General features: G+C 43.4%; 1 protein-coding gene across 2 annotated transcripts in view; it reads right to left on the bottom strand.

Moving 5' to 3' along the window:
- Positions 1–2,529: 2,529 nt before the first annotated feature.
- The window catches only part of TPR7 (Tetratricopeptide repeat (TPR)-like superfamily protein), a 39,809-nt gene continuing 15,591 nt past the window's right edge, over positions 2,530–26,747 (bottom strand). The window contains exons 2-12 of one of the 2 annotated variants that reach the window (XM_086491119.1): positions 5,569–5,799; positions 5,411–5,467; positions 5,175–5,303; positions 5,026–5,103; positions 4,807–4,877; positions 4,665–4,729; positions 4,400–4,595; positions 3,344–3,722; positions 3,117–3,260; positions 2,846–3,001; positions 2,530–2,704 (exon numbers count right to left, since the gene is read on the bottom strand). In XM_086491119.1, coding sequence (XP_086347245.1) covers positions 2,855–3,001; positions 3,117–3,260; positions 3,344–3,722; positions 4,400–4,595; positions 4,665–4,729; positions 4,807–4,877; positions 5,026–5,103; positions 5,175–5,303; positions 5,411–5,467; positions 5,569–5,799 — 1,497 coding nt within the window. In that variant the 3' untranslated portion in view covers positions 2,530–2,704; positions 2,846–2,854. Of the gene's footprint in view, positions 3,002–3,116; positions 3,261–3,343; positions 3,723–4,399; positions 4,596–4,664; positions 4,730–4,806; positions 4,878–5,025; positions 5,104–5,174; positions 5,304–5,410; positions 5,468–5,568; positions 5,800–26,747 lie in introns of both variants that reach the window. The other variant, XM_086491120.1, reaches the window with a different exon arrangement.

Below are 26,747 nucleotides of genomic sequence, written 5' to 3'. Positions count from 1 at the left end.
TTTGACCATCTTCAAGACATCCACGATTCTGTTTATTTGCTGAGAAAACCATGTGGACTATAAATTCTATAGCATTACTTTTGAGATATATTTTAATGCTCACCAGGTTTTGTTACTTTGTTTTTACTTTTGGAGAGTTATGTGAAGGCTAAGGGATAGTTTGCCCAATGGAGAATTTTTTGGATAATGAGGTTCACCCAAGAGTGAAAACTAAACTTTGTGCTTTCCATCATTTTGACAAAAGTGAAAATGTGCACGCTCATATGCGTGCAAGATCATGTGAGTGCAAGCACATCTACCTGTGCAATCCCTCTTTGACTCTTGCCAAATTTTAAAGTTTTGTTTGATTGAGTAACTAGGAGTAGCTATAGACTAGCTCTCATAGATGACATCTAAGATTAGCCTCGGAGTAAATATGTGCGCATGCCTAAGTCAAACACGTGGGGCTCCTTGTCCAAAGCCAAATCCATTGTCTAAAACTTGAAGGTTATGTGTATCAGCATTAACAGAGGCCATTATAGAAGATGCAGGCATGAACCCATGTACGAAACTGAAATCGGCCTAAAGCCGTATCTCGGTGAGAAAAGGGTATGAAGTTGTGAGGGAGAGTGAAGCTATCTGAGAGAATGAGGCACTAGTTTTTGTCCATGTAGATGCGTGCGTGTGCGTGTGTGTGTGTGTGTGTGTGAGAGAGAGAGAGAGAGAGAGAGAGAGAGTAGTGTTGAGCTATGCATGTTGCTTCTTGTAGCTATGCATGTTATAAATTCCATACATGTGTGCTTGTAGGTAAGTTGCAAGAGTACCCTAACGCTATGTGTGTGTACCATATAAATTAGTAGGTGGAATAGAAGGATGACATTCCCAGAAATTTCTTGTTTCATAAAGTCTACTTTGGATTTTTCGATCTACATAACTCTCTCAATTTACGTGAGATGCCATTGTGCCTTGGCAAGGTCAATATGGCTTTTTAAATTGACAATTTAATGTTAATCTCTATGTAGCATTCGATGCGCTACGATAAACACCATTTTTTGCAATGTTGAGGAAGGTATAGCCTTTGCTATGAAGCTGTTTGGAGTCTAGGTAAGTTTCTAAGTTCACCAACTTTTCTTCTAATTATAAGCTTTGCAAGCTTTCATGTTATCTAAGCTTGAATAAAGAACAATTAGATAGAGTAGTCACTTTGAAATGGTTTGTGAACTTTGACTAACTCAATGCGTTTGCTAGCCAAAATATCCCATACCACATGATACCTGACCTATATGTGTTTCGGCTTGATTTCTCTTTTTTATTAGGCTTAACACTTCACTAATTTAACATTACATTTTGATAATTTTGCATTCACTTCATACTAAACAGTGCTTATTATTTAGCGATTTTCAAAAGCTTAAACATAGACATGTGCATCAATATATTCATTCTTTTGCATTTTGATCATGGTTTCTTGCACGAGCTATTTTCTTGTGTCAATTAGGCCAAAATAAAGAAATCTAGACAAGGTGAGTACTCGCAAAAGCATCCTCCTCAAGCACACCATGCCATGTAGTTAACAAGGGGATTATTGCACTCAAAGACTGTTCAGAGGGTAGGGTCTTCCTCACTAATGCAAGCCCTCCACGACACAGACTATGCACATCACTACAATTGCATTGAAGCTTGTGGTCGACATCATCATGACATGTGCTACATGGATTGTGCTGCATCTTTGCACAAAAACATCAGCATATATGGGCCACTATCAGTGGGCAAAAAAGGAGCACCTCGGTTATTTCTAATTAGATCATGCCAAATATGATGCAATTTCTTCACTCATCTTTTTCCATATGAATGCACAGTTTCAGCAAGGGTTTTTGCGTCATTAGCGACTTTTTTCCCCTATTCTAAAGTGCAGAGTCCTCCAAGTTTCAACAAAACGAAAATAATAGCTGCAAAGAGTTTTGTAGGGTGCAACGTCAAGGATGTATGCATCACTATGGATTTAGCTATCAACTGTTTGTAACTAGTTTGAAATTTTCAATACCAAGTTTGTTTAGTCTTGCAATATATACATACATATTTATATGCAATACTACTGATTACATGACCGATATATTTGCAAAAATGTTGCATTCATCCACAATTCTGGTTTTTCTAAAAATGGTGCGTACAGATACATACCTTGAAATCTTTCCACTTTATTCACTCCTTTGTTTTGGTTGAGGGAGGGGGGTTCGACAGTTCAAAAATGCTTCATGTTAGCAGTTTCCATAATGGTACTGTTTCATGAGTGTGAACCAAACCCTGGGTGTCATTAGTGCACACGTGACGAGACAAACGGATTACACACAAGGATTTCGTATCTCAACTTCAAACATTGCTACCAAAAATGGATGCCATATAACAGTGGATTTCACTGGGTGCCCATTTTCAAAATCTTTCTGACATGCATGCTTCTATGGCTCGAAACTTGCATGGAGGCCTTTCAGATTAAGCAGATAAACCTACCTTTGCAATGCAATAAAGTTGTGGTTAAACAATTTGACATGAATGTCAGCGAAAAAAGACTCTTACACATTGCAACCAGAATTGTTAACGCTTTACCCACGAGCGGTGCGATCGATTAAAGCCTCCCAAGCTATTTATAGAAAAAGTCCGGACCTTAGTTTGGGAGTGGCAATACCAAAGCAACATAGCACTTGCTCTATCCCTTTTTACATTTGAGAGCCTGCAATACATATATATTTGAGAGCCGGAGTAAACAGGGCTAAGCTCACTGGATGGATCAATATGGACGCCCTTTCTTTTTTCAAAAGATGGATATAAAAAAGATGGATGCAGCAAGGCACAAGCAAAACAGAGTGCGCACCCATCACAACTAGCCACCAATGATACCGAAATAGTGCAATAGCACAGCAACGATCAGCACCGCTATCGCTAGTACTAGCCCTGCCTTTCCAAGAAGAAAGTTTTTCCCTCTCTTAGCAATTTGTGCCGCTTGTTGAGCTCTATCAGCCCACTTCATCTGGAAAAACATGAGATACACAGATAAGCAATACAACGGGCCTGAATACTTTCCTTTCTGACCCACCCAAAATATAAAAATAAATAAATAGGATTGAAAATCTAAACATGCATACCATCTTCTCCAGGACATCGGGACTCAAATTAGAGAGAGCTGTCTGCGCTTTCTCAGCTTCCTCCCGCGAAAGCTTGTAGCCCATTTGCTCACTCATTGCCACCATGCTTTCAGGTGACATGTTTTGGAGCATTGAGGCCATCATCTGCCATACCATCATAGACCAAAAACAATTAGCAAATTCCCACTTCTTACTCTCGGTAGGATAATGATCTTGTCAAATCAAACCTGCTTCATTGCAGGATCCTTCATTGTCTGTCGCATTTGTTCTTGCATCTCTGGAGAAATACTTGGGTAATTTTGACCTCGCATAGAATCTGAGCTACTAGAACCCTCCGTAGATTCTGCAGCAGAGCTTTGAGTTCTCTCCAGCTCAGACCTTGAGGCTGATGGATCGCGACTCAAAGATGGAGGTGGAAAAGGTGTAGGGATACTACCCTCATCTTGCTTCCGAGAAGGCATCATATCTAACATTCTTTGCATGTCCTCTGGAGACATGTTCTTAACCATATTTGATGCCATCTTCACCATTTCAGGAGTCATCTGGCCACCACTCATGGAAGCTATGTGCTCTGGGTTCATGTTGCTCATCATTGAATGCATGGTTCTGCATACAACGAATTAGAAGACTTGATAAAGGCTTTTAAGCAAGTATGGCTGCTAAACAGCTTATTAAGACAATTCCAAAAATTCAAGTCATATGGAGGCCCAACATAAAAAAAGCAATGCAGAGGGCCCTTAAATGATTTCATGTAGCTAAAGCCCCAACCTAATTAAAGTAAGTGAGATGCAAAATGATGCATGTTGCATGACTGATATCTTTTGCCTCAGCGTAATGCAAAATATGCACCCTAAAATTAAGAGAAAACCAAAACAACAGACTTCTAAATTGATCTGACATTCGCATCAATGAGGTGACTCCTTGTCAATACAACTCCATCCATTTACTCTTTTTTTTACTTTTTTGGCACCTATCTATTTATTGCAGCCTTTTCCAGAAAGTCATAAAGATGTGTACTTGCAACAGAAAGATACAGAAACAAGACAACAAGAATTCATCTATCACAAAGAGGATAAAATGACATAAACAAACAAAGAAACTCAAATTCATAAATGAGACAGCATTGACTTCAAAAACCAATCCCGCCATCTGTCTACAAACACCAAATACTCAAGAAGCCAAGAAAAGCAAATCCTCAAGCAACATTAGGAACAATTACAGCACATAGATTTGCAACTTCAAAACGCTTCCTACTCAATGACATCTTCAGGCTCAAGGGATACCTCATCATTTCTGGATTCTGCTTCAAGCTATCTATGGTTTGAGACAAACCAGAAGTATCAGGAAAAACTGGTGTCTGCTGCTCAGCTTCAGACAATGGCTGCAACGAAATTTCATCTTCAATGCCTTTCCTAGTATCAGACGTTGATGCATTCAAAGCTTCTGCCTCCTCATCAGTAATCTCTTCAATAACAGGACCTACAATGTCATAATGTCAACTCAAATGCAAGGCTGAAAATTTACCAATACTACAGTTCATCTGCGTACCATTTGCCAGAGTAAATTCCTCTTCAACTTCTTCTCCGTCCTTTTCCAGCTGCTCTTCAATTTGCCTGCACATCTTTCACCATGTCAAAAGAGGGCTATCCAGAAGACAGCACAACGCATCATCTTCCTTACTAAACTTTACCGTAAGACTTCTTTGACATGGGCGTCATCAGGATCAACTTTCGTAGCTTTCTTCATATCCCGAAAAGCTAACTGCTCAAAACAAAATTAGGTGTTCAAAAACCCATTGGAAGGCTTTTGCAGGAGCTGCATATTGCAATAATGCTACATGTAGGAGGCCTATCCTGTCTCCAACATCAAAGCAACACAACGAATGTTATCTTGCAGTAAAGGTACTCACTCTAAGCTTGCCAAGTTCTCTATATGCTTGACCCCGCCGATACAAGGCCTTTAAATTGTTTGCATCATTCCGTAAGACCTGCAAAAGGAGGTTTGAATAACATAATTCGTAAGTGCTTAAATGAACCACCACAAGAGAGCCATAATCACCTCTGTGCCTTCTGCAACTGCTTTGTCAAACTCCCCAGTCTTCAAATAGCATGACATCAAGTTCAATGAGCAAGCAAGCAGCAAGGCAGCAGCCTCTGGTGTTGTAACTCTCAGGAGATTCTCTTTACCCTGTAGCGATAGCTTGTAAGAAAGTATTCACATGCAAAGCCTTGGAAACTGGCAGAACAACTCATGCCCAAAAATATATATATATATTGTTTGTAAATCACACATACTCGAGAATACTTTTCTATTGCCTCCTTGTAATTTCCCTGTCCATGCAACTGATTCCCCTGTCAAAATTCAGTATGAATTATTACCATTCAATATTGAACACCCAACCCACTTGCACACAAGAAGTGAGCGTCCTTGAATCCAACTGCCCACTACTCACTTGATTTTTTAAACTTCTGGCTCCCTGTAGCTCATATGTGCGCTGAGCATCTGCCTGTACTCTCATTGATGCCAACTCTTCAGGAGATGCACTTGCCAGCCGAGAGCTCATTTCAACCATCTCCTCAGGCCTGATGTTTTTCATCTGTTGAGCAGCCATACGTAAATCATCGGATCTGAGGTTTTTCATACCTTCGCTGGCCATACGTATCAAATCTGGATTGCTCATCATCTGACAACAGGGTAAATCAAAAGAGAAACAAATCAAAACTGTTGCCATGATGTGCAAAAATAAGTACACAACCACAAAGAATGTTGATCAAGCATTCAACATATGTAGTGCACTGTACTGTTTTGCTTACATTACAAAACCAGAGCAAGCCAGTATCAATGAATGAGCGCTTTCAAGCTTTAAAATCACGATACTAAAACCTGAATATCCCCTTCTCCTCCAGATGTTGGGTGTAACAAGAAAGGGTGTGACGACCTGATGATGTGGCAGATGCTGACATGGCTATGCTGACATGGAAACGTACGGACATGATGACATGACAGTGCTGACATGGAAACATACGGAATTGCTGACACAGCCCTCCAACCCATGCTGGCTTATTTAAAAGCCCCAAGTGTCTACTTTTTTAAGCAGAGTGGCTGTTGTAGTAATCAGTCCTACTGGCAGTGCTTTTGGGGTTGTTTCTTGGCAACCAAGTATCATTAAGGATGTGGCCAGGCATCAGCTGGAAAACAACTTATGTGAGGGGGCTCGCAGAGCAATCGTATGCACAGTTCTTCAATACTGCCAAGGACGCCCAACTTGAGGACCTATCAAAGAGGAACTCGGTCTCTCTATGGACTTGGAGCACAATTTTTCCTAGTGTTAAGGTCGTGTTTCAGTTCAAGTTCTCTAATGTTGTAATTGAAGTTAGTTTTCAGTCCAGCTTCTAGTCAGTTTCCCTCGATCACAGCCTGGCACGTGGTGCCAACCAGTTACGAAGGGAAGGGAACAGAACAGGGAACAGCACCAACGTTACAAAACGGAAACAGGGCAAAATCTCACAAAGTGATGATGTGGCCCCAACATATAGAGGCGGCACACACACACAGAGAAGAAGAAGAAGAGAATTTTAACGTCGTAGGAAACTATCCCAAGAGACCTCAAAGATCTATCCAACGAGAGTTGAACTCGAGGCCTGTTATTCAAGAGGGAAATGAAATAACCAATCTACCACACTTGGGTGATAGATTGAGATGAAATGAAATGAAATGATATATTAACGTCTTCAAGAGGAAGCCGTTACAAACCGGTGAATCTGATACCATGTCTGGGTACAAAAAAATAAAATGAAACTGGAAGTACTACTAGCTGGAACTGTGTGGGGTATGAGTGATCACTAAATCCATCCTCATCTGCACTCTGCAAGTTTGTGATAGTGCGCGTGTGCGGAAGCGTGAGAGAAGAAGAAGAAGAAGAGAATTTTTAACGTCGTGGGAAACTATTCCAAGAGACCTCAAAGATCTATCCGACGAAAGTTGAACGAGAGAGAGAGAGAGAGAGAGAGAGAGAGAGAGAGAGAGAGAGAGAGAGAGAGAGAGACCACAATACGTAGGTGTAGGGAAGAGGGAGCGATCAGCTCCCCATGACTACCAGAACACAAGACCCGTACAATGCCAGATGATATCCAATGGGTACCCCCTGGCCCCATATATATGAGCGCCAAGGGAGTCCATACTGGGCGGGCGGCCGCCCCAAATCTGGACGGCCGGACAAAAGTGCAGCCTATACATAGATGGCCAGCCTGGAGACATACTAGCCGTACAAGTATGTCGTAGACCTATGTGAAGCAGCAGAGTGGTGTAAATCTAACACCCCCTCTCAGCAACTGATGCTGAACAAACCACATGATGCCGAAGATGTGAGGCAAATGATGAATATGTCTGCTGCGATGCCCACTGAAGGACAATACTCAGCGAGTGTAGCAGCAGTCTGGGGTGTTCCGACCGCCAAGAAATCTCCATGGAAAGATGACGTCACGGGCAATGTAGCAAACTGCTGTACTTAGCATATACATGGTGAAGATATTGCTTGAAGGTCTCGAACTGAGTGTGAAAACAACTCCTTGTCGTAAAAGAAGTGCCAATAGACCTACAAGTGTCCTGTCTGATAGGATCATACCAGATATAATACGCATATTTTATTTAGAATATGGGACATATCGTATTGAAACGTACAGTACGTCTCATAACGTTTTCTATTCTAGCGTTTTTTTCTCAAAACATATTCTATTCTAAAGTCTTTTGCTAGTTGATCAAGTGTGTTTGAGAGCTTCATGGTGCTTGTTTATGTATGCTATGATTAAACATATTGAGGGGGTGCATGACCTACTTCATTTGTCCTTATTAAAGTATCATATCTAAAAAACTTGACATATTTTATATTTGATTCTCAAAAATACGTCTAGTACACGTATTGTACACCACGTATTAACACTAGTTTGGAACCAAAAGGGACACTTTAGCGTCCCTTTTTCTTAATTTTCAAAAAAATCCCATGTGCTTGAAAAAAAGAATCTATACAATTCCGTTTTAAGAAGCATTTGTACACTAGTAATAGAGATCTTAAAAATGATCTCCTTACATATTTGAACCTACCAGGATAACCAAATTAACCCATAATTATAGTCGCACAAATCTGCATTCAAATTTTGCAAAGAATAGGCACCATAAGCGTCAGAAAAAAATCAAAGTCCTAGGAGAAAATTTTAGATTGCTCCTATATACCAATGCTATGTAATTATGTAGGCTTTTACCCAAAGAAAAAAAGTTTACATTTGTATTTAATTATGCCTAGCTATGTGGGTCAAACAGGCATGTTTTATAAACTGGGTCATATACAAAGTAAAACACATTATATACGTGCATTAAAGTCTTGACTGTGTTATATATACATGTATGATTCTAAATTCCAAGGGAGATTATAATTAAAGAGAGTTGAAGAAACTAAATGAGGTACTTTTCCTTTACTGTAACACTGCACAGCGAGCTAGAAACTCCATGTAATACTTGAAAATTGTTAGTCACTGTTCAGCAAGCTTCCTTCCGTAGAAGATTTATTGTGTCTCCTCTCTCAGGATGTGATATGATTTTGGGCATTCGATGGTTTCGTGAACATAACCCTCTCATTGATTTTGCAGACAATACGCTTACTCTAAATGCCAAAAGTGACTCTCCCATAATCATTCATGGTGAGGAGGGTCTTCATTCTTTACCTCTCATTTCTCATGTGCAAGCAAAGTGTGAATTATGAAGAGGAGCACAAGCGGCATTCATTTATGCCTCTCCAGTCACTCTGAAACTCAAGGCTCCAGAAAGGTATTCAAGTAGGTTTACCAACTATGAGCACCTCTTTTTGTAGGATGATCTTCCACCCCATCTCCCTCTTGAGTGGCCGGAGGACCATCGCATAGAACTCACGGAGGGGACACAGCCAGTTAGTATGGCTCCCTACCGTTTGAACAAGACTCAAGAAGAAGAGTTAGAGCAGCAACTCACAGAGTTGGTGGCCAAAGGATTCATATGTCCTAGTGTAAGTCCTTTTGTTGCTCCTATTTTGTTTGTCCGCAAGAAGGATGGTTCGTCTTGTTTGTGTGTTGATTACAAGGCTTAGAACAAGATGACCGTTGTTGCTAAATTGGCTTTATCTTACAGAAAAATAATTCTAAATGAATTATTGGATTTATAAGTGAGAGGGTTTTCTCGCTTGGAACACCAAGGAAAAATAATTCTAAATGAATTATTGGAATTTTAAGTGAGAGGGATTTTCTCACTGGAGACATCCGAGTACAGAGTATTCCTAGTGCGTCATTCAAAGTAATGACGGGAGCACTGAGAACGGGAATATCTGTAAGGCCACCAGGAACAAGTACTTCTGATGCGTCACATCGGATGGGTGACGGGGAGCATCGGAAAGAAGTATCCAACCATCCGGGAACGGACATCTCTGATGCGTCATAGGATGAGTGACATAGAGCATCGTGAAGGAGATTGTACCGTAAGTTCGGTAGGAAAGGACTAGGTGATGGGTATTCCTGATGCGTCACAAGGTGGGTGACGGGTGCATCGGAAAGGGAATATCCATAGTCGGGAGGAAATTCCGAACTGTGTTAGAATTGTGCACAAGGAAAAGCAAGCACTTGAATGAAGATGGGTTCATAGGAAACTTTGAGGAAAAACAAATGCTTTCTGAGAAAGCGGGATTGCTTTTCGGGAAAGCAGATGCTTTCCCGCGAGGAAGTCTATGTCTGCATTGCAACTGTGCATGTGATTAATTCCAGGGACGCCTAGGAAGTACTGTGAAAGCATTGTTTTTAACTTATAAGGTTTTATTGAGTTTTTGGGCAGGTTCATACTATTTTCAAAATAAGCCGGCCGCCCACTTAATAAGTGGACAGCCATCTGATAAATAAGGCAACAGATCAGCCAACGTTTTCTCTCTCTCTTTTTCTGGCAGAACAGATAAAAAAATATTTATTATTAAAATTTATTTATTTTTTTTAAAAAAAACGACCGCGATCTCTACGCGAGCAACTTTTTGTGCCCGTGGCTAGGAGCTATAAAAGCATCACATGCCCTCACTCAGAGGGGAGGACCAATCTTTGCAAGGAGGAGATGCTGCTGCAGATTTCAGCCGTAAAGAAGACGTTGCCGGTGATGCCCATGGCTGCCCCAAGTGTACCAGATGTCGCCAAGACCCAGTGCGCGAGTTCCCTCGCGAAGAAGTGCCTACGAAGCGTGTTTCCATCGCGACAAGTTGCTGTTTTTCTCTGTTTTCAGCCCATACACATCGTAGACGGGGCTGATTTACGAGAAGGAAACCGAGAACACACCTCTTTTGTGTGTAGGATTGGAAGAGAGGATTTTCTATGGAGAGATCTCTTCCGGGGAATTGCTTTTCGAGAACGAAGTTGCGTTTCGAGCGTCGAGACTTTGAAGGTAACGATTTTCATGTTATGAACTCTGAGTATTTGTTTGCAGGTGTACTTCCTCTTAGTGAGGGAGTAGGAGCAGAGGAAGGTATGAGCCTCTGCAGGAGAAAAGCGCTCTGAGGAACTAGAGCCAGATCAGCCCAAGGGTTTCGTACCCAAGTTTGGGAAGTAGATCCACGGATCGGAGAGAGGTAGTCTCTCAAGTTGTGATCCGGAAGTTGGGATTCCCAAGTAAGGACTTCGTGTCCGGGAAAGCAAAGTTGTTCTGCGGGAAGAGGACTCTGGAAAGAGAGTTGGAAAAGAGTTGCAGGGATGCCATGCCCTGAGTCTGGAAGGTGAGATCCAGAGGCGAGAACCTTGATTCTCGAGGAATTGGAATAAGGAACGGAAGTTCCTTGGAATAGGGTTTTGCCCTAGGAATCAGAAGCTGAGGCTTCCAGGAACCATCAAGTCTTATTCTAGAACGAACGTGGTAATACGTTCGGTTCAAGTGCTTGTATAGACTTCTCCTCAGTATAAAGATACTATTACGGGGGGGGGGACCAGCCCATCTTTTGGTCCCCAGTACTGTGTCGATCTTCTCACTCTCTATCTCTCTCTCTATTTATTTCTCTCTATATCCTCTGGCTTCAGTAATAAGTGATAAATCCTATTTATCCGAATGTATTTTATATTGTTATGCGCTCCCGTTTGTGACAGTGGTATCAGAGCATGGTCTCCTCTCTTTCTCTATAAAGGAGGACGACTCTGGGAAGATACGGGAAGAAGCCATGACAAGCCAAGAGAGAAGTAAGTAGACGGAACCCTAAGTCCTGCAAGGAAAAGCTCACAGAGTTGGAAAAAAAAATTTCTCTCATCAAGACGTCGACACAAGGCTTGGGATTCTCTGAGAAGGCGACAAGAGCATGATGCTCAAGAACCTCGAGAATCCAAGAAGCGGAATGCTCGAGATTCTTCAGAATCCAGAAAATATCCATGAACGTCAATCCAGAACTATAGCCATGAAATCCCGTCATTCCGGGAAGGATATGAAGAAGGTCTTTAGACCTCAGAACACTCCGGTCAAGTTTGATACTTTTGACGGATGGGAAGATGTCCCAAAAGCTAACGCTTTCATTTGACAGTTTGAAGTTGCCTTTGCAAACGGCAATTTTTGAAAAAGCGTCGAAGATGAGGCATGTGATTGAACACCTCAAGGGGATTGCAAGTACTTGGTGGTATACCAAAGCTCTGCAAGGAACTTACAACAAGACTTGGATTCAATTCAAGGCTGAATTTTTTTGACAAATTTTTTTCCTCTATGCTTTGAGGAAGGCATCCAAGAAGATTGGGATCGCTTTGCCCAATAGGAACACGAGTGAGTCAAAGCAAGTAGTGGTTCACTCTTGCCAAGGTAGCTCCATTCTTGATCCTCTCTGAGGAAGGAAAGATGAACAAATTTAACGAAGGACTTTTGCCCGAATTTGTAAACCCATCTGCAAGATACTTTGCAGCAGATGGTGGAGTCAGCAATACAAAGCTAAAAGTGTACACCTTAGTGTACATAGAATCCAATCCCCGTGGTGGGACGGGAAACATTGAACACAAAAAGTTTGGAGTAAGGGAATTAAATCTAACTCCTGAGTTCTTGAATAGCAGACCCTTGAACTTTAAGTGAGAGGGCAGGTTTTTAATCAAAGTTACATCTTTGAGGAAATCATATAGTGCATTATGCTTGTTTGCTCTTTTGCACGAGGTATGGTTGTGTCTAACCAGGACAATCACTCTCGAGTGTTTATGAGAGTAAGGTTGAGTCAGAACATTGTTTATACGATAAACTGCTTTGCTTAACCATCCTGAAGGTCCATGATTGATTTGGTATCCGGTAGTTCTCCAACAAATTACTTGCTATTGCGGGTAGGAAATTATGAAGGAACCATTTTGAGTTTTCAAGCAAAGAAAAGCTTTCATGAAGCTTGAGTACTCTTTAAGCCCACACCCCCTACCCGGTAAGGGAAGATATGGTAGTGCTTTTTGCACAAGTGAATGAACACTCTCTTTACGAGGGAAGGAACAAGCGATGACTACGGCCTGTGCTTGAGGAATCCAAGGATTAAAATCCTAGATTATTTGATGAGCGGGTTTTGCTCTAAGATCGAGCCAAGTGATCGTCAAGTTGAGCGTCTTCGCTCTAAGGATCTTACGAAGGGAAGGTAATTTCCCAGGTTCACCGAAACTATAACACGGCTTAAGAATTATGTACACTTTTGAGTACATGGATAACACACGAAGATACAGACCTATGCCAAGGTGGGTCATCTACCAGTTGAATTTTTTTCTGCTAAACAGAATGAGATGAACCAACTTCCTTTTCAGGAACTCGACGGGAGTTTGGTATACTCTCTTGAGCGCCTTTTTATGCGCAAGGATATTCCGACACGAGAATCTCTATTTGAGATGTGTTTGGTAGAAGGAATTTGAGTTTCTCTACGGAGAAGAGGTTTCCGATGGTCGTTGATCATTGAGTACGCTATGTGCTTTTACCATTACAGAAGCAACTTTTGGTTGCGGTATATGTTTCTCCACGAAAAGGTCAAGTAGCATTTACACGCTGCTGAAATAAATTCGAACTATTATGTTCGTAAGAATATAGTTCGCCAGCCGTTTCAAAATGGTAAGAATTACATATGGGAGAACAGCCCTGAGAATCAAAGAGGGTTCGCTCTATTGTGAACCGGGTTTGAACGTACGTTCAGAAAATGTTATGGCTAGAATCCTATCTGCCTGAGATTTTGCAAGTTGTCATTGATGTTTGCAAGGTGAATCATTTTTTATGATTTTGCAAGAAAGAGACGCTAATGGGCGTCGGGAAAACAATGCTAGTGGTAATAACTCGCAGGAGAATAAGATTGGAAGGAAGTGCCGCCGTGCACAAGGAATCTTCGGATTGGAACCGTCCGCCTACGTTGAGCGACGGCCCGAAACAAGAACCTTCTTTAAGGTGATCACAAACTTTGTTTGTGAAAGAAAGACATCGAGCTTAATGCTCTATGACTTGAGCATTCCCTATGTGGGAGGACACAAGAGGTTTAATACCCTCTAGACTAACAGCGCAGGATTATGCGCAAGGATGATACCTAGATTGATTTCTAGGAGGATTATTCTTCTCGGATTGAGAAGGTGGAATTGAGTTAACAGACTCTCAAATGAGTAAACGTTCGATCTTTGGAAAGACGCGAATGACGAGTTCTTCCACGGCTCGTAACTTTGATGATGGTGAAGGATATCCTCGAGGTACTAGAAGAAGGACATGAACCGGTAAGGTAAGTATTGAATTATTGAATTTTTGTTTAATTTAATTTGTAAGTTCTCTTTTGAGAAAGGACTAGCTCAACTCACCATTGAGCCAGATTTGAAATTTTCCGGTTTCTCCCCGGCAGTTCAGTTGGGCCTCTACAGTTGAGGACAACTGTTTATAAGTGAGAGGGATGTTGCTAAATTGGCTTTATCTTACAGAAAAATAATTCTAAATGAATTATTGGATTTATAAGTGAGAGGGTTTTCTCGCTTGGAACACCAAGGAAAAATAATTCTAAATGAATTATTGGAATTTTAAGTGAGAGGGCTTTTCTCACTGGAGACATCCGAGTACAGAGTATTCCTAGTGCGTCATTCAAAGTAATGACGGGAGCACTGAGAACGGGAATATCTGTAAGGCCACCATGAACAGGTACTTCTGATGCGTCACATCGGATGGGTGACAGGGAGCATCGGAAAGAAGTATCCGACCATCCGGGAACGGACATCTCTGATGCGTCATAGGATGGGTGACATAGAGCATCGTGAAGGAGATTGTACCGTAAGTTCGGTAGGAAAGGACTAGGTGATGGGTATTCCTGATGCGTCACAAGGTGGGTGACGGGTGCATCGGAAAGGGAATATCCATAGTCGGGAGGAAATTCCGAACTGTGTTAGAATTGTGCACAAGGAAAAGCAAGCACTTGAATGAAGATGGGTTCAGAGGAAACTTTGAGGAAAAACAAATGCTTTCTGAGAAAGCGGGATTGCTTTTCGGGAAAGCAGATGCTTTCCCGCGAGGAAGTCTATGTCTGCATTGCAACTGTGCATGTGATTGCATCCAGGGACGCCTGGGAAGTGCTGTGAAAGCATTGTTTTTAACTTATAAGATTTTATTGAGTTTTTGGGCAGGTTCATACTATTTTTAAAATACGTCGGCCGCCCACTTGATAAGTGGGCAGCCATCTGATAAATAAGGCAACAGATCAGCCAACGTTTTCTCTCTCTCTTTTTCTGGCAGAACAGAAAAAAAAAATGAAAAAAAAATATTTATTATTGAAATTTTTATAATAAAAAAAAACGGCCGCGATCTCTACGCGAGCAACTTTTCGTGCCCGTGGCTAGGAGCTATAAAAGCATCACATGCCCTCACTCAGAGGGGAGGACCAATCTTTGCAAGGAGGAGATGCTGCTGCAGATTTCAGCCGTAAAGAAGACGTTGCCGGTGATGCCCATGGCTGCCCCAAGTGTACCAGATGTCGCCAAGACCCAGTGCGCGAGTTCCCTCGCGAAGAAGTGCCTACGAAGCGTGTTTCCATCGCGACAAGTTGCTGTTTTTCTCTGTTTTCAGCCCATACACATCGTAGACGGGGCTGATTTACGAGAAGGAAACCGAGAACACACCTCTTTTGTGTGTAGGATTGGAAGAGAGGATTTTCTATGGAGAGATCTCTTCCGGGGAATTGCTTTTCGAGAACGAAGTTGCGTTTCGAGCGTCGAGACTTTGAAGGTAACGATTTTCATGTTATGAACTCTGAGTATTTGTTTGCAGGTGTACTTCCTCTTAGTGAGGGAGTAGGAGCAGAGGAAGGTATGAGCCTCTGCAGGAGAAAAGCGCTCTGAGGAACTAGAGCCAGATCAGCCCAAGGGTTTCGTACCCAAGTTTGGGAAGTAGATCCACGGATCGGAGAGAGGTAGTCTCTCAAGTTGTGATCCGGAAGTTGGGATTCCCAAGTAAGGACTTCCTGTTCGGGAAAGCAAAGTTGTTCTGCGGGAAGAGGACTCTGGAAAGAGAGTTGGAAAAGAGTTGCAGGGATGCCATGCCCTGAGTCTGGAAGGTGAGATCCAGAGGCGAGAACCTTGATTCTCGAGGAATTGGAATAAGGAACGGAAGTTCCTTGGAATAGGGTTTTGCCCTAGGAATCGGAAGCTGAGGCTTCCAGAAACCATCAAGTCTTATTCCAGAACGAACGTGGTAATACGTTCGGTTCAAGTGCTTGTATAGACTTCTCCTCAGTAATAAAGATACTATTACGTGGGGGGACCAGCCCATCTTCTGGTCCCCAGTACTGTGTCAATCTTCTCACTCTCTATCTCTCTCTCTATTTATTTCTCTCTATTTCCTCTGGCTTCAGTAATAAGTGATAAATCCTATTTATCCGAATGTATTTTATATTGTTATGCGCTCCCGTTTGTGACAACCGTCAAGAACAAGTTTTCGATGCCTCGCATTGAATATATTCTCAATAGGCTCAATGGGACAAAGGTTTTCAGCAAAGTCGATCTCAAAAGTGGATACCATCAAGTAAGGGTATTTAAAGGCGATATCTACAAGACCGCCTTTCGCACAGAGTGAGGACAATGGAAGTATGTGGTTATGCCTTTTGGATTGACAGGTGTCGTGGGTACATTCAATTGTCTCATGGTAGGTTGTTTTGGGGATATGATCGGCGTGTATGTGTTTATCTTTCTTGATGACATTCTCATATTCTCTAGCCTTGAGGGTGTAAAGCGGCTTGGGAGACGCCGGACGGACATGCAAGAGCAAAGTTTTGGAGAATCGGCCTTGCGAAATAGCCGTGGAGTGGAAAAACGGTTTGGAAGAGGCGAGGAGATTGGAGATCTTGCGGCTTGGGATTTGTTGCGGCCACCCTTGGAGTGCGAGAAGGTACAAGATTACCAAATTTTGCAACTTCAACACGGCCCCCCCTTGCTCGAGCGCCCGCAACGACAACCGCCAAAACAAACAAGTGGCTATGGATAGCGGATCCACCATCCAGTTAGCAGCCTATGCATAGGCACAGTTCTCAAACCTGACAAATTGCTTGGCTCGAGATTGTGAAGTCAAAGCAAATGGACGAGTTTGCTAGAGGATAGCGGCAAAGGCAAGCTCGACAAGGATGGCACTACCAGTACTCAGTTAGCTGCCTTTGTACCCACGAGGTACGACCACAATTGTCATGAATGTGACTCGACGCTTTGTTTGGCTCGGGAGTTTGAAGCCAAAGGCAAAAGCAAGAACTCACAAATAGACAACGACAAAGGAAAGCTGCAGAAAGATTACGGTAATAAAGATTTGACAGAGGAGATCGGCATGGCACACGTGGCGGCGGCCACGGTGGCCTCGGCGTCAGATTTCTAGTCAAAGTGCAAGTGTCACCTTTAGCTTCAGCTAGAGAGAGACTTGCGAGTGGCAGAGAGGGGCAAGGAGTGCTCCCTATAATTAATTTGGAACCTTGTGTTGGAGTTCAAGTTATCGGTGTTTGGAACCATAGGTCGAAGTTCAATGCACATGCATCTAGCAGGGAACCAATCAGACGTCTAAAACACTATGGATGGGCGCGTCAATTCATTGTTGTTGGTCGGATCATGGATAGGATGTGTTCCACAATTCGCTATCTTGGAGTTTTATATTTTGGACGTGATGTGTTCATAGTTCACAAATGGGGATGCTTGGATGTAGTGTGGTCTACAGTTCAAAGTTTCTAGAAAGGCAACGAATGCTCAAGATGGCATTACTTTTAGGTACAAAGTTGAGGAGAGCAACACCGAGGTGTATCCAGCACTACTGGGGTGTCCATGGTAGCTTCTTCATCGACTTGGTCTCACTATTGATGTCCACTATGAGCTACAGAGAGGGTGTTCGAGTTTTGGCATCTCAAGTGAACTGCCCAATGTGATCCCATTATTTAGTTTGGCTTTTAGGTATTTATTTTACTTATTTGTCAAAGTCTTGGGTAGGGCAATTTACTGAGGTTGCTATATAAGCAACCCCATTCCTCCATTGTATACACATTCAATTATTCATTGCCAAGGTTGATTGGTTCAGGATACTCTCTCTCTCTCTCGTTCTCTCTCTCTCGCGTGCTCACTCCCCTTGGTCTTTACGCTTCCGCATCATCGACTTTGACACAGAGGAGATGGGTATGATAGGTGAAGCAGCTTTGGCACGTCGAGGTCATTCAGAGCCTGGTACTCCCATTTTGGGGAAGCTTCGTCAGCATAGAGTTATGTGGATGCGGAAGAATTTCATATTTTGCCACTTGAGAGTTGTGATGTGTTATTGGGTATCCCATGGTGTTACAGGTTGCATGATATGGTGGATACTTACAACAAAAAGATTACCCTTGTACATAGAGGAAAGACTCATGTCCTTGATGTAAAGCTTAAAGGCGAGTCTGTTCCAATTGTTTCTGCCTCTGCTATTTTATTTGTAATAAAGAATCATCTTCTTGCATACTTGATCTTTGCAAAAGAAGTACCTGAAGTTTTATCTAATTTAAAGATTACCCTTGTACATAGAGGAAAGACTCATGTCCTTGATGTAAAGCATAAAGGCGAGTCTGTTCCAATTGTTTCTGCCTCTGCTATTTTATTTGTAATAAAGAATCATCTTCTTGCATACTTGATCTTTGCAAAAGAAGTACCTGAAGTTGTATCTAATTTGTCTACCTTAGATAAAGACAAGTCAACTTTTCAGAGTCGTTGCAATGATTGTTTTTTGGACTCTTTGCCAAGGGAGTTACCTCCTGAGAGACCTAAGGATCATACCATAGATCTTGTGCCAGGTTCTAGCCCCCGAATAGACCACTGTATAGGGTTAGTGCAGCCCAGCAAAAAGAGATTATGAGTCACGTCAACGAGCTTTTAGAGAAGGGGCTGATTCAGCCCAATTCATCCCTTTTTTGTTCGCATGTACTCCTAGTGTAGAAGTTCATGGCACATGTGCATTGACTATCGCATCCTGAATAAGAATACCATCAAAAACAGGTTCCCCATACGAGGATAGATGACATCCTTCATCGGCTTGAGGGAGCATCGCTATTTTGAGGGAGCGTCGCTATTTACAAGGATAGACCTAAAGAGTGGTTACCACCAGATACGCATTAGGCCAGAAGATGTCCATAAGACTGCATTCAAGACAACTTTTGGTCTCTATGAGTTTCTTGTCATGCCATTCGGTCTCACAAATGCTCCTACCACGTTCAATAGAATGATGGATAGAATATTTAGACCACGTAGAAACTTCGTTGGTACGTTCTTTGATGACATGATTGTCTACTCAATCTGCAAAGGAGCATAGGGATCACTTGACCGCAGTTTCAATGAGTTACGCAAGAACAAGCTACTCATTAATGCGAAGAAGAGTGAATTCTTTTTGGAAGAGATTCACTTCCTTGGGCACATTGTTTCAAAGGATGGGGTACACATGGATCCCGCCACAGTGGAAGCAATTAGATCATGGCCAGACTTGAAGTCCGTACATGACGTCCGAAGCTTTCTAGGCTTATGTTCCTACTACAGGAGGTTCATCCGACATTTTACTGAGATTGCTTCTCCACTCCATGCACTGCAAGGGAGAGGAGTTACTTTCAAGTGGACAGCCAAGGAAATTCTAGCCTTCAAACACTTGAAAGAGAAGCTAACTTCAACCAAATCTTTTGAAACCTTTTGTGGTTCAGTGTGATGCATGTGGCCACAAACTTGGTGTGAGTGCGCGTGTGCGGAAGAGAGAGAGAGAGAGAGAGAGAGAGAGGACAAAACGCTAGATGTAGGAAGAGGGGGGGGTCAGCCCCCCATGACTACCAGAGCTAAAGACCCGTACAATGTCAATCTGATAATGAAACGTGTACCCCCCTGGCCCCATATATATGAGTGTCCAAGGTGGGCGCTCAACTCAAGTGGGCGGCTGGCCCCAAACTCGGGCGATCGGACAAGGTACAATGAAACCGGCCCGTAGGGCGGTAGGCGTTGGCTTTCACCCGAAATTCTTTACTTTAGACACACACACAGAGCACTTTGCAAAGGAGACCTGTAACGGGAATTAACACTTAATCACACACACGCCTCGGAAGCTAGAATGCTCCGCGCAGACGCCGACAACCTGTAGGCCCCAAAATTGGCGCCTCTTCCGGTATTTCTTTATTCTTTAGGAGGGTAAAGTACAAAGAAGAGTCCTCGGAATCCTTTGACTGTATCCCACTAGATACCGCCTGTTTTGGCCAAATTTCAGTAGCATAACAATCCCTAAACTTGCGCGAAACCAATTCCCCTGCTGGAACTTGCTGGAACTCGCTTCTACTGGCGTATACCCTCTAATTCCTGCCCAAAAACAGTAAATTCAGCACGCTGTATTTACTGGTTTTTGCCCTGTTTTCAGCCCCAAACAGTCCCCTAACTGTCCTCTGCCACTGGTTCTGGCTTCCGTATGGCTGAAAAACAGTAAAATTACAGCGCATACACAGCGCTGATTTTGCACCCGTATGGTGAGGTTATGACACTCACCAGTGCCTGCTTTGGAGTAGCAGCTAGCTACCCCTGTTCCTGCTCAAGGAGGCTCTTGCCTCAGCACAAAAGCATGAACCCACACAGTTGTACATCAATCAAATGAGGAGCCCTCTTGTGGGGCATCACATAACTGCACGTAGGGGAGAGAGAGAGCAGTGTGTAGAGTGCATGGCATCACTCCTAGCACCACACTGTACATGACAGGGAAAGGAAGCACTCCATAGTTCTTAACCTGTGACAAAAGCTGAAATGAGGCCTCTCCCAGCTTAAAAATCAGCGCCCATTTTTCTACAAGGGGAAAGTTCATGAAAAATCGACACTTGGCGCATTTACAAGCATTTGCCCGTTTCGGGTTCGCCGCTTAAAAATATCCTGACCGGTTGCCCAGTTGACTTCGCGGCAGAGTTGTAAAATGTTCCCCTAGTCATACCGGAGGTAATGACGCAAACACATTTCACAGCCCAAAATAGCAGTTCCCTAAATTTTAGGAGATGCTTCCGTTGGGCTCCCACTGGTCTTCTGAGCATCTATCCTCATTGGGACCGCATCCAAAAGTGCAATGTGACCCAATTGTCGGATACTTTCTGTTGGTAGTCCCACCTTGACTTTACGCCTTAATTGAGTTCACTTTCTAGTATCCACCAACTTGCTAAGTGCGACGGGGGGACCTATATGATCTTGCTCTGAGCCTAGACATCCTCATACCATACGAATTCCAGTGCCGACCACTACCCATCTGCGGGTGAAACTATCGTTCACATTGGCCATGCAATGTCCGACCGTTTGCTACTTCAAGAAGAGGGTCTCAAAAACAAAACAAAACCCCTTGGAAAGAAATCAACAACTAAAGTTAGCAGTTGCCACGTCCTCGTGACATAGTTAACAGTTGCCACGTCCCCGTGACATACCCCCCTCTTGAAATCGCAAACGTCCTCGATTGCATACCATAAATACACGCCACTGATGGTCTTGTGCTATTAACACTCTTTTATCATCGCATGTATCCGCAAGAAAGGTCATAACATATAGATACAAATGACTTAATGAGGCCTTCATACTTTTGTCATTTCCATCTATTACACTGAATTCATATGTATGTTTGATGTACTAGCTCTATCATTACCCCTCCTTTGCACACGTTGGGTTGGGGCATAAGTAGGCTGTAACCCAAAGGCTTCAAGGTAAAGCTGCAATACATTTGGTGACTCTGACAGTTCATGCTCTTCCATCCACTTTGCATCCATAGGCGGATAGTTCTTGAACTTCACCAAATAGCGTCTTGCAACTTGTCCTTTAACTTTTCTGTCTTTATGTGCCAAAACTTGCTCAGGTACCAGGATCTCATCAAGTTCCTCAACTTCTGGCTGATCCTCATCTGGCATATCTTCTGGCACATCACCCACGAAGGGTCTTAGAAGACTCACGTGAAATGCATTATGAATCTTCCATGCATCGGGCAATTTCAGCCTGTAAGCCACATCGCTGATCTTGTCAAGCACTTGAAAAGGCCCATAGTAACGCATGCTGAGCTTAGTAAACAGTCGTTCCTTGCCCTTCATCTTCTTTAACCTTGCCTTTTCGAACCTTAACAGAACCCAATCACCAGGTGATAGTAGCAATTCACGACGGTGACGATCAGCAGCCTTTTTCTGCTTTGCTTGAGTCTTCTCCAAGGCAACTTTAATCTTCTTATACATCTCATCCATGTTCTCAACATATCGATCTGCCTCAAAAATCTTGTCCTTTGTATGCAAAATGGGAGGAACCTTTTTGCCGCCTTCAACAATCTCAAAAGGTGCTTTGCCAGTAGACGAATGCACCGTATTATTGTACGCATACTCAAGCATAGGCAAATAGTGTTCCCACTTGCCCTTATTATCTGACACATAGCATTTCAGCAGATCTAAGCCAGTAGAATTAGCCTCTTCTGAATGTCCATCAGTTTGTGGATAAAACGAAGACGAGAATTTGAGCGTAGTGCCCATGTTCTCAAACAATCCTCTCCAGAACAAACTGGTCATGCGAAGATCACGATCACTGATAATCGATTGTGGCATACCATGGTACTTAAACACATTGTACATGAACAAGCGTGCCATCTGATCAGATTTTATCTTCTTCCTGATAGGGATAAAATGGGCTTGCTTGTTGAACCTACAGATAATGGTCCATATACCATCATTCCCTGTTGGCGTCCTTGGAAGATCAAAGATAAAGTCCATAGCAATGCTTTCCCATGGCTTATCCAGAATCGGCAGTGGTTGTAACAACCTTGGTGCCTTTTGCCTGTCAAACTTGACCTTTTGGCAAACTATGCATGCTCGCACAAAGGCATCCACATCTCTCCTCAAGGTAGGCCAATAGAAGAATGTCTCTACCGCTTTCACTGTTGCATCAATGCCACGATGTCCTGCATACGGTGGGACATGACTCTCTTCCATGACCTTATGTCGCAGTGGCCTAGTGACACAAAGTCTGCCATGCATCATCATAAAACCATCCCTGAGGAGGTAGTGCTCGTGATGTTGCCCCTCTTGTAACTGTTCAAAGATCCTTGCAAAATCTTCATCAGCAGTATATTGTTCCTTCATGTCATCTAACTCATGATAGTAAGGAATTGACACATCTGAAATTTGTGGCTTTCTTGATAATGCATCAGCCACAACATTCTTCTTGCCTTCCACATGCATAATCTGGAAGTGGAACAAGGAAAGAATGTTTGCCCATCGCATATGCTTTTCGGATAACTTTGACTGTGTCAAGAAGTATCCCAAGGTCTGATGATCTGTTTGGACAACAAAATCAGCACCTAAGAGGTAGTGCTTCCAACTAGAAAGCGCATGAATCACGGCCAAGAGCTCTTTCTCATAGACTTGCATAGTCCTCTCTGGCCCTTGCAAAATTTGGCTTTCATAAGCTACTACCCGTCCATCTTGCATTAGCACTGCTCCGATGCTACTGCCACACACGTCACACTGGACCACAAATGACTTCTTGAGATCTGGCAAAACAATAACTGGATCTGAAGTCAACTTTTCCTTTAAGAGACTAAAATCTGAAATCTCTTTTTGGGTCCATCTGAAAGTGACCTCTTTCTTTTGCAATGCATGAAGAGGCGATGCCATCTCTGCAAAATTTCTGATAAACCTTCTATAGTAGGAACACAATCCCAAGAAGCTTCTGACATCGTGCACAGTCTTCAAGTCTTGCCATGTCTTGATAGCTTCGATCTTTGCGGGATCCATTCTAACACCATCCTTTGAGACTGTGGCCCAGAAAGTGGATCTCTTCGAGGAAGTATTCACTTTTCTTAGGATTGACAAGTAACCTGTGACTACGTAGCTCTTCAAACACAGTGGTCAAGTGACGCCTATGCTCCTCTTCATTCTTCAAATACACTATCATGTCATCGAAGAACGTTCCAACAAACTGTTGATGCAAGCGGAAATTCCGGTCCATCATTCTGTTGAACGTGGCAAGAGCATTTGTTGGCCCAAACGGCATCACTAGAAACTCATAAAGACCAAATGTCGTTCTAAACGCAGTCTTGTGCACATCCTCTGGCCTTAAACGAATCTGATGGTACCCACTCTTAAGGTCTATCCTGCTGAAAATTGCAGCACCCTCTAAACGATCGAGAATATCATCAATTCTAGGAATAGGGAACCTATTCTTGATGGTATTCTTATTCAACGCACGGTAATCAATACACATACGCCATGAGCCATCCTTCTTCTGCACTAGGAGCACTGGGGAGCAAAAGGGTGAAGAACTAGGCTGAATCAGCCCCTTCTCTGATAACTCCTCAACCTGGCCCATAATCTCTTTCTGATGCGCCGCACTAACCCTGTAGGGAGGTCTATTTGGTGGCCTACACCCTGGCACCAAATCTATCCGATGGTCCTCAAGTCTCTCTGGCGGCAATTGCGACCGTAATGAATCAGGAAAACAATCACTAAACTTTTGCAAAAATGTTGACCTTTCTTTATCTAACACAGATAAATTTGACTGATCACTATCTGAGACATCACGTGCAAAAATCAAGTACACAGAAAGATGATTCTTTATTACAGAAGTGATAGCAGAAGCGGATACAATAGGGACTGACTCTCCTTTAAGCTTTACATCCAAGATGTGAGTTTTGCCCCTATGTTGTACAGTGATCTTTTTGTTGTAGACATCCAAGACTCCATGCACTCGGAACATCCACGGGATCCCCAACAAGGCGTCACAACCTTCCAGTGGTATGATGTAAAACTCTTCTGTGTCCACATACGACTGAATATGCAGACGCAGCTTTCCAATGATGGGAGGGAACACACTCTGAGTGGCCACGACATGCCAACCCTGCCTCTGTTGTGTACCCCATCTCGATTCTCTTCAGCTCTGATGCCCAGCTTCATAGCTAACTCTAGTGAGATAAAGTTGGCTTTGGCACCTGGATCAAAGAAGATGAGTGCCGTCTAATCCCTAACTTTACCCCATGCCCTGCATAACTCACTGGCATCTGTGTTGGGCCTGTCACCCACCATGTCTGGCACTAAACCTGCCGTGGGTTTTGGCTTCTTGCCTTTCTGGTCTTCTTTATCCTCTGAGTCAGCTTGCCTTTTCCTTTGTGGACAATTGATAGAAAAGTGACCAAGCTGCTCGCATATAAAGCATTTGTTCTCAACCATTAGGACCTTCTTTTCCTCGAGCGACTTGCGCACAAAAGGCTTCCTTTTTTGTTTCTTTGCCTGCGCTCAAGAAGTCCCGGCTGAATCCTTGTCTTTGGTGGCCTTTTCTGACCCCTGTGATGCATCAGGAGCCGTTTTCACAAAGGGCTTCTTCACTGAATTTTTCTTTTGCTGCCCTCCTTTGTCACTGCTTGGAAATCCACTGTCCTCTCCTTTCAACAAGGCAAGACCAGTGTTCTTTGTACAGTAATCACGAAGCCCTTTAGGCATCCCACAACAGTACTTTTCTACCTGCTCTGTCAGTGGCACAAATCTGTAGGAGGTCACTGAGAGTAACGCTTTACAAAACCCCTATTGTACTCCAGCAAGCTCTTGCACGAAGCTAAAGTAAGCTGGTGCCAATCTGTCAAGACGTCGGCTTCAAATTCATTTGATAGCCAAGCAGATGCAAACATTTGCTTGAAGTAAACCCAAGTGGTGGGTGCCTGTCCTTGCATTAACAATGTCGTCCACCGTGTAAGCGCATTGTCCTTTAAAAAAGTGACAGCTTTCCTGACCTTCGAGGCCTCTGTAAAATTCCCTCCCGCATAAGTTGTATGATACTGCTGGAGGAAAGTGAGGGCCTTTGTCTTATCCTCGAAACCACTGAAGGTACTGAACTTTACCGCTGCACCACCTTCTTTGTAAGCCTTCGGCTTCTCTAGTGCCCCCAAGTTGTCATACGGAATGGTCTACAACATGGGCACTGTAGTAGGCATGATCGGCACGTCTTGGCCATTCACATTTTGCGTCAAAGGTGCGATATCTGGCTGCTGTCCAGAAAAACCAGCCATGCCAAAATGACCCTGCGGCACCCCAAACTGGCCCTGGTTGCAGTGGAAACCTTGTTGCATGCCGATACTACCATACATGGGGTTTGGCATGATGCCTTGCATACCCCCGAACACTGTTCCTGGCATGTACGGCTGACTTCCACGCGCATAACCAGCCATACTTTGGAACACTAATCCACCCCCGAAAAACCCAGGATGTACCGTGGGTGGTGGAAAAACTGAGTGCATAGCCTGGTATCCAGCTCCCTGTCCATTCAAGACAGCATGCTGGCTCTGAAAGGCGGCGGGCTGAAGTGGCATAACCTATGGAATAGGCGTTCTAGCCACTTGTTCAAGCACGGGAGGAACCTGCTTTGGAGCCCCCGACTCCGCAACATGCGAGTGTTCCCTTTCCTCCTGCGCCACATGTAAGTACATGCGCTTGAGCATCAACAAGCTCCGTACGCGGCGTAGGTTGCCTATTTTGTTGTTGCACTGGTGGCGCTTGCAAGAATTCCATAAACCTCGGATTCTGCACCAGCTGCGAAAAGACATTCACCGCGGCAACTAACTGAATCTTGAACGCATCATCCTCAAGTTGCCAGTGATAAAGCCCTGTACTACTGGAGGGACATTCACGTTGACAGGAGGTACAGACTGACGTGGCCGTGAGCTCTCGCCAATCTCAAAAACCATAGGAATCTCCTGCCTGTCCTTTGAAGAGGAACCCTCTTCCATAATTCCCTTCCCCTTGTCGGCCATAGTGTAATCCCCGCGTTCCTGCACTCTGTGTCTTTACCCTAAACAATCCAGGCTCACTTTTTAAGGAAAAAGTGATTGATGTCCCGGCAACGGAACCATGAAACCGACCCGTAGGGCGCTAGGCGTTGGCTTTCACCCGAAATTCTTTACTTTAGACACACACACACAGAGCACTTTGCAAAGGAGACTTGTAACGGGAATTAACACTTAATCACACACACAGCTCGAAAGCTAGAATGCTCCGAGCATACGCCGACAACCTGTAGGCCCCAAAATTGGCGCCCCTTTCGGTATTTCTTTATTCTTTAGGAGGGTAAAGTACAAAGAAGAGTCCTCGGAATCCTTTGACTGTATCCCACTAGATACCGCTTGTTTCGGCCAAAA

The sequence above is a fragment of the Adiantum capillus-veneris genome, chromosome 19 (genome assembly GCF_014529385.1).
Source record: "Adiantum capillus-veneris isolate H3 chromosome 19, ASM1452938v2, whole genome shotgun sequence".
Taxonomy (NCBI): domain Eukaryota; kingdom Viridiplantae; phylum Streptophyta; class Polypodiopsida; order Polypodiales; family Pteridaceae; genus Adiantum; species Adiantum capillus-veneris.
Note: the sequence above shows the minus strand (reverse complement) of the source record. Positions and strands in the feature narration are given on the sequence as shown.